The sequence below is a fragment of the Primulina tabacum genome, chromosome 7, assembly GCF_025594145.1.
Source record: "Primulina tabacum isolate GXHZ01 chromosome 7, ASM2559414v2, whole genome shotgun sequence".
Taxonomy (NCBI): Eukaryota; Viridiplantae; Streptophyta; class Magnoliopsida; order Lamiales; family Gesneriaceae; genus Primulina; species Primulina tabacum.
This window is the reverse complement of record NC_134556.1, coordinates 30,642,960-30,651,470: the sequence shown is the minus strand read 5'-3', so window position 1 is coordinate 30,651,470 and position 8,511 is coordinate 30,642,960. Positions and strand designations below refer to the sequence as shown.

Sequence of the window (8,511 nt, the reverse complement as noted above, 5' to 3'; positions counted from 1 at the left end):
TGTAAACTATTTTAAAAAAAAAAATTCCAAAAAAACATTTCAGAGCCTATAAGCTCTAAAATATCTTATAAGTTGTGTGGAGAGCTTATAAACTCTGTCAAACATATTCTAAATATGATGATCGAAATATTCATATTCATCGAAAGAAAAAGGCAAAAAAACAAATTAAAAATATGCAAGCAAAAAGTAACATATTTAAAATTTAAAATATGGTGTTTGTTAAAAGTAAATGACATTTGAGTATGTAATATGAATAGTAAGAATATTCAATTATCATTATCATTTACAAGGTTAACTAATTTTTTTCATATAGAATTGTCACGTGTGTTGCAATTTCTATTGAAATAAAATATGAGAATATTTTTTCCAATTATAACATTTATTTCTTGTACGGATAAATCTGTATCAGATGCACCAAGACCGTTAGATTAGCTACAATATTTACATACAAAGACTCGCAAATGTGTACATCTAATGGACTAAGTGCAACAAACACATAGATATCCTTTCATGTAGATATGAACCTCTAAAGGTCACAAGCTCCACAACTCAGAAATCCAGAAGCTTTTCTTCTATTTCTCCCTTTGTTCCATCATGATTAATCTTCTTAATCATGTTCATAAGATCATAATATCCTCTAACATCTTGGTTTCGATCCCGGAAAAAAGTTTACGGAGAGTGCAAGTGTGGCAATGAATCTGCACAAGGCAACAAGAGTGAAGCTCTCAAGTACAAATTGTGAGCTATTACTGCAGTTATTGCTGCAGGTTGGCTTGGAGTGAGCGTCCTATTTCTAGGCAAAAGATTTGCAGCTCTGAGGCCCGAAAATGACTAATTCCTCATGATCAAGACATTTGCCACTGGTGGTGTGATCGCAGTAACTGGATGTATTCACATCCTTCCTGTCACATTCCGCATCTTGACATCTCCTTTGCCTTCATGCAAATCCATGGGGGTATACATTGGTTTACGGGATTCATGGCGATGTGGCTTCCATTGATAAATGGATGACAGATACAGTTGCGACCACATTTTACAAGAAAGTGCGTATTAGCAAGGCCAAGCAATTGAGCATGGATGAAGAAGTGTTCCAAGATGATCATGCATGCAGGTCGATCGTGTACACACACAAACACATAGACATGCTCATGGAGCCGTCATCCCGTCCTCTTGGGGATGAATAATCGCTCCTACTATAGGAGCGATCAAAGCATGATGCTTATAGTGCTATTGCATCCAGTGATAACTTTTAGTAAAACTACAAGCTCTTGATCCTACAAGTCCATCACATGACCATCATATCTTGTAGAAGACTGATGTCTAACCTTGAGTTTCTTGGTCGAGGACATGTAGCAAGTGTTCGAGAGAGTGACTTTCTTCTTTTCCTGGATCTTGGTTGGATGATAATGTAGGTTCTGGAACCAGGAATAGTGGTGCGATCAGTGATCATCGGGATTTGCCTCGGGGCGTCGACGAGCCCAGGTGAAGTAAAGGCTCTTCTAGCTGCTGTGTCTTTCCAACAGCTGCTTAAAGGCATGGATCTTGATGGATGCATCTCTCAGGCCTCAATAACTTCCCTATAAATACTGTGCATATTTTTGGAATCAAGAGCAAGAAAATGTTGTCACAATGTGTTCATCTTTTCATATGCTTCCAATATGTTTTCATCCTTTATTCCAACGATATCACAAAAGATATTCCAGTCCCCACCGCCATTCTTGTGCCTTTTTCAAAACCATCCCAAACTTGAATCTTCCATTTCAATAATCTAAAGTATGATTGAAGAATCTCTTGAAGCACATAACTGGTTACCAAGTTACCATTTGGACGATCATCAGGCCATGACCTCTTTTCACTGCCTTTTACCATCCCCACCGGGAACTAGGATTGGACTCGGGATATCTTGATTTACATGGCGCTTTTTGACTTGTTAGCAGCATATTTGATTTTTTTAACCCAAAGATGCACAAAAATATTAGGCTTCAGTTGGTGCCGATTTTAGTTCAGTTCGATTTATCCAGTTTTAGATGAATAACTCGGTTGGTTTGGTTTATTCTGAAAAATATTGGTTACCTTGAGTTAAAACAACTTGGTTCGGTCGGTATGTATACTTGTACTCACCTAACGAGTTGTTACAAATACCACATGCAAGATGCTGACATTAATATTAAAATGACCGAAGGGACGCTGCATGAATTGAATAATTTTTGGTATTGCTTCATCGGGGGAATACATAAAGTTAGCAAATGTGCCTGAGATTGTATTGGAACACTCGATATCATCATTGGCAAACCATAAGAAACAAGAAATGCAAAATATTCATATCATTACAAACTAATATATCATATTTATTTAAGCTAAGAGCAGTGGTTCCAACTGATCAGCACAAACAAAACATATCCCCACAACATTCGGATTGCACTCTTTCTTCAGCAACAATTGATTCAACATCCTCAAACAATGAACGTACTTACCAGCCTGAAAATAGTTCCTCCATCACCGCGGTTAGGAGATCACAGTGACACCGAATTAGAATCCATGGCTTCACAGGTGGATGCAAATCGATCATGAAACAGCACTACAATGCAGCGAAGCCAAAAGGGAATGTTCACCTAGAGCTACTGAAAATGAAATGTTAGAACGAGATGGAATGGCTTTGCAACCGATTTTCAAAGGGCAATTTAGGATTTTTTTTCTTTTTCTTTTTCTTTTTGCACCTGTTCATCCATAGATCACACACCGTTTCCTTTTTATCAAACAGGGATGTCAAATCACCGATGCAAAGGTGAACATGAACAGCCAAACGGTTTGGCGTGTTGTCCTTAATTTGATCCGAACATCGGATGGGCTTGGATTAATAAGCCCCTCCGATGCAATATCAGACCAACTAAACACGGCTTAACTGAAAGAACTTAGACTATATAGTAAAACAAACATATAACACATGGCAAGCCATCAAATGATTGATTACCCGATGTGACAAGAAACTCTGGGTGTTCCAGAGACATCTAGATACAACGGTGTTCATATCAATAACAGAAATGTGAAGCACATGGTTAAGATGTCCTTTGTCCAACAATTTTGCTAGACACACAAAAGCAATCTTCAATAGCTTTCACTGTTACAATTTCTTTCCAGAAAGAAGCGGTTTAGGAGGGGACAAGGATCTGATTTCAGGTGCAGAACAAGGAAACAAGGTGTTAAGCTTATGCATCAGAATGTCAGATCTTGATGGAATCTCATTTAAAAGAAATTGCTGGACAATTGGTTTCTTAAACCACTCTAGCACGGAATCACCAGGAGCCCTTAAGACAACCTTACTGACCTCAAATGGAGATTCCACGGAGCTTAGCATCTGTGCTACAACTATCTTCAAAGTTGGTCCAGTGACTAACTTAATCCGTCTTGGAACAACACCATAATATAACATTCTTTTTCTGAATCTATGAAGTGTATGCACAACCGCTATAAGAGCTGCTCCAACAGACAGGTTCCTAACATCGAGAGACCACGCAACATGTTGATCGAACACAATAGCTTTAGGAAAAAGCTTGTTTTCATAAGAGACTTTCCATACACACCGAGCACGGTTAATTTGTCCCATTAGCACCAAGTAGTTAAGGAGGACATTGACAAAGTATCTAGCAGCTCCTTCTTCCAACTCATAATCAATGCCTTGGAAAAACTCCCTCACAAAGGAAAGAACTGGTTGTTTCCTCTGTTCAGGTCCGATAAAGAGTCCGCACAAGAATGCATGAGCTTTGTGGTTTGTAGCACTCAAAATTGACATTAAATGCCTCTCATTGTGCTCTTCCTGGCATCTTACAAGATAGGCCAAAATTGATGTGTAAAGAATAAGATCCACCTTTGCAGCGGCATTAACATATGTCTCAAGGAGAGGCTTGGCGGAGTCATACAAACCACACTTCATGCACGACTCAAATAGCTGCCTAATTATGAAGTTGTTTGTTCGAATGCCAGATGAACCCATGAAGCGCAGCCACCTCAAAGCAAGATCAATGGAACCGTCCTTTATATAAACCATAAGAACGTCACTAGCATTCACCTCAACAGAGTAACCCATGGCCTTCATCTCAAGCAAAATCTTTGCAGCCACATCCACTAGCTTCTTTTTTGCCAGCAAAGTCAAAAGAGCTGTATAAGTGCTCAGACTAGGTCTCAAACCAGCATTTATCATGGAGTTATAGAGCTTCATGGCAGCATCCATTTGCTCAGAAGCAGCATGCATTTCCAAGAGTGAGGAGTAAGTAGATGGAGTAGGTAAAAAACCAGCCTTTTCCATGTCTGAGAAGATGGACATAGCTATCTCAAGCTTCCCGGATTTAGCATGGGATTCAACAACCAATGTGTACAGTCCATAGTTAGGTCTGAATCCAGCTTTTTTCATCTCATCCCAGAGTCTTAGTGCTGTCTCCAGCTTTCCAGCTTTAACAAATGATTCAATTAGAGAAACAAACATGGATCCCGATGCCCTTAACCCAAAACCTTGCATTTCCATATAAATTTTCATCGATGTATCTAGTCTCCCAGCCTTGCCCATTGTATCAACAAGGGCAACAAAAATCCCAGGAGTTGGTCGATAATTCTTTTGTTTCATCTCCTGGAAAAGCTTCAGCGCAGCATCAAGGCGGCCGGACTTAGCAAGGTTTGGTATGATCAAGTCATAAGTGGATGCATCTAAAGAACACCCATCCTTTTCCATGTTCTCGAAGATTTCAAATGCCTTGTAAGGTAGCCCTTTATTAAGAAACAAAGTTATGAGCGAATTATAAGTTTGAGTATCAAGTTTACAAGCCAACTCCTGAATTTTCTTGAAACAACAAAAGGTAACCTCCAATTTCTCAGCCTTAGCCAGATATTGAAGCACCCTACTGTATGCACCAAAAGACGGTGTCCCATTTCCACTTGAATCACTAACCATTTCCTCAAAAATTGACTGAATACCATCGAAATCTCTGCTCAAATTCAACTTGTCAAACAACATAACATAGCACTCATCATTGGGAAAATACCAAGATTGCCTCTTGGCCCACCTAAACAAACTCATCAAAGCATCACTATCATCGATTATCTTCAAAGCCTGCGTAACATGAGTCATGTTTGGCACAAACTGCAGCTTATCCAACTGTGACTCCATTTCAGGCCCCCACCGCCACCTTCTCACAACCTCAACGATCTTAGCCACAGCTGAGACGTTCAAAATGGGTTTTTTCAATCCACCTACCATCACATGGTCATCAACACGAGGCTCAACCGACCTTATTCCCCTACCAGAGTAAATAACACTGCCCGATTCATCCAAATAGTCTATTTCTTCCGTCCACTCATTGGGCTTTTCACCACCACGCTTCCCGGAACAGTAATAACGCTCATTTGTCCCAAAAAAGATTGAGACCAACGATGGATTTGAACTGGTATAACTCCAAAACGGTAAAAATCGAAGCTTTACAAGACTTTGCTGAAATATGTTTCTTGAATGCCCAACATTTTTATACAACAACAGGCTACGCAGTACCATTTCCCAGAGCTAACATATATAGATAAAGAAATTCAAATTCAACAAAAATCTTTCGTACCTGGAAAATAACCCCAAAAAATTCTCCCACAGGAGCTAAGTACAAACCATAAACCCTTGATACCATTCTCATTTTTCGCATAAGCCCTGCCAAAGATTCAGTCAAATTTTAGGCTCCAATTTGCATACAAGAACGACCCAAGATCCATACGTGGGATGGGTCGTTTGTGGAGGGGCTGCAAGATTAGTGTTTGAGCCTTCATTCTTCTTCTCTTTATTGGGCCAGTCCACTTCATGGAAAGTGTTCTAATATATATATATTTTTTTTTTCTTTTTGCAACTAATAATTTTTTTATTAATTAATTTTTGAGTAAATTTAATAATTTATAAATTATTCTCAAGTTTTAGAATAATTCATATAAAATTTAGGTATTCCAAATTATATTTAATTCATTAAATCCGTAAATAAAGAAAACTGCACAAATATAAAGTAATAATATTATTCATAAAAATCATCATTTTAAGTTGCGCCTTATTTTCAATTTTTTCAAATCAAGTGATTTTTTATTGATATTTTTTATACTATATCTTCTTACTTTTCATTATTATTATTTTAAACAAAATTATTTAAATTAATTATAATATCTTATAAAAAGAATGACAAGAGCCAATAATATTACTAATTTAAAATAAAAAAATTACAAATCAATTTTTTTGTTGATATATTTTTTAAATAAAAAAATGAAATGTAAAAATTAATTTTATGTTATACACAGGAACGCGAAAGTATTATGAGGCAACAACGCTCATTCGAATTAGATTCAATGAGTTTTGGAGGAAACATGCTTATCATACAATAATCTAATGGGAAAACCATATTTTGTCTTGTAATTTTGTTATTTTGCGATTTTTTGTCTTATATATTATCAAATTTCAGTTTTAATCATGTATTTTCTTATTTATAGCAATTTTAGTCATTTTCATCAAGAGTACTGATGTGACATTATAAACGTCATCGCCACATCAGTGTTGTAAATCGAATAGAAAATTTTTCTATTAACTGCACAACAATATGAACAAAACACGTGCATCCAAACACTCGAAAATATAGCTATGCCAAGTTTTGAATTGAATTAGTTCCCTTTCTTTACGATGCTCAAATTAATTATATTATATTAAGTATAACAATGAGAAATTTCATTATGTAAAAAAAATAATCATCCCAATAAAATATTGTCTTAAAATAAACAATACGAATTGTAATGTTTCAAGCGACTAATATCTTTGTAAAGTTCATTTTTTTAATCAGCACGTATTAAGGTGTAAGAATTGAGTTTCCAAATAATTAGATTGTATTACGGTTTTTTTAAAAAAAAATTAAGAAAAATAAATTATTATGTAATTTCAAACGGGCATATAAAATTGGTATGATTAATAATAAATTTATGGAAAAAAATTGTTATTTTTTTCAATAAAGGATAGAAATTTTATTTTAAAGACTAAAACATGTTACAACAACAAATTATTATAAGGTCATGCATGCGCCAAGGATGTTGCGTAAAATATTTTTTAGAGAGAAAATTTGTTACAATTAGCTTTAACACTTTGTTCTTTGTTCCAAATTCGTGAATTTTATTCGTGCGATCATTTGCATGCATGAATTTTTCCAATTTAAAACTTAACTTTTTTCCAAAAAACTAATTATGATTAAAAATAAATTTTGTTTATCCTATATCTTTATAAATTTTAAAAAATATATAATGATAGAGAAAAATTTGGTAATCTTATGAATTTGGGAAAGTGGTGATATTAGATATGATAGTTACACAATTGTATATTATAATAATTTTTATTAAATGAATGTGATATTTTAATGACAAAAACTTGTGTGAGACGGTCTCACGGGTCGTATTTTGTGAGACGGATCTCTTATTTCTGTTATCATTGAAAAAATATTACTTTTTACTCTGAGAGTATTACTTTTTATTGTGAATATCGGTAGGGTTGACATGTCTCACATATAAATATTCGTGAGACCGTCTCACAATAAATCTACTCTATTTTAATTTGTTATACCTAGAACGACCACCAAGAGGTTAATACTCAATGTATAAATAGGTGATGCTTTAATAAATATAGTATAGTAAGATAATATATGTGATCATTTTTCTTTTTCGTTTGTATATATATACCTAGAAATTAGAAAAAGGAAAACAAAGTATGAAAATGTTTTTACAAAGTGAATCTATTTCTAAAATTTTAAAAATAAATTAGTTGGAAAAAAAATATCCCTCTCATTAAGTTCTTCATTGCTCCCCACTTCCCATGAAAGTTAGTGATCTCACTTTAATCGGCTCATTTCCATCTTTTGAGATAGTGTTTCAACATTAATTTTGTGTCTGATTTTAAAAAAAAAAAGGGTCCAAATGCTAATAATTTTACATAAGATGTTTTTTTTTTTTTTTGTAATTTTTTTAATACAGTGAGTGTTGATACAATTACAATGGATATGAATGAGATACGGTCGAGTTTTGATTTTTCTACCCAGAGGAATTGGACCGAGTAATAAAATTCATAAAACCCGACCCATTTGAGTTAGATATTGTGTGATTTTATAAAACTTAGTAAATAAATTATAATGGTCCATTGAAGCCATTGTCTTTACATTCATTGATGAGTAGGTCTCTTGTGAGACTGGTCTCACGAATCTTTATCTGTTAGACGAGTCAATCCTATCGATATTCACAACTAAAAGTAATACTCTTAGCATAAAAAATAATATTTTTTCATGGATAACCCAAATAAAAAATATGTCTTCAAAATACGACCCGTGAGATCGTCTCACACAAGTTTTTTCTTTCATTTGATTCCTCCACTCCCTCATAGCACTCCTTATTTTATATTGATTGGGAGACGAAAATGTTGATTGGTTGGTTTTTTTATATATATACAAAAATTCGAACTAAAGCCAGAGT

The 8,511-nt window shown here is 34.9% G+C and overlaps 1 protein-coding gene and 1 pseudogene across 2 annotated transcripts; one reads left to right on the top strand and one right to left on the bottom strand.

Annotated features, from left to right (window-relative positions):
- Positions 1-370: 370 nt before the first annotated feature.
- LOC142550855 (zinc transporter 5-like) lies at positions 371-1,614 on the top strand (annotated as a pseudogene).
- A 587-nt stretch (positions 1,615-2,201) lies between these two features.
- Positions 2,202-5,798, bottom strand: LOC142551244 (pentatricopeptide repeat-containing protein At1g79490, mitochondrial). 2 transcript variants are annotated; one of them, XR_012821539.1, is made up of 2 exons: positions 2,972-5,798; positions 2,202-2,621 (listed from the first exon to the last, which is right to left on the bottom strand). XR_012821539.1 is itself a non-coding variant. In XM_075660374.1 (1 exon), the coding sequence occupies exon 1, from the start codon at positions 5,537-5,539 to the stop codon at positions 3,122-3,124; it is 2,418 nt and encodes an 805-aa protein (XP_075516489.1). In that variant the 5' UTR covers positions 5,540-5,798; the 3' UTR covers positions 2,950-3,121. The 2 variants fall into 2 exon arrangements, 1 of the variants encoding a protein (XP_075516489.1); XM_075660374.1 differs by lacking the exon at positions 2,202-2,621 and having other exon boundaries at positions 2,950-5,798.
- Positions 5,799-8,511: the final 2,713 nt, after the last annotated feature.

Bases quoted from the DNA above. Each gene is read 5' to 3' on its own strand.
- LOC142551244 (XM_075660374.1), bottom strand. From the start codon at position 5,539: ATGGTACTGCGTAGCCTGTTGTTGTATAAAAATGTTGGGCATTCAAGA.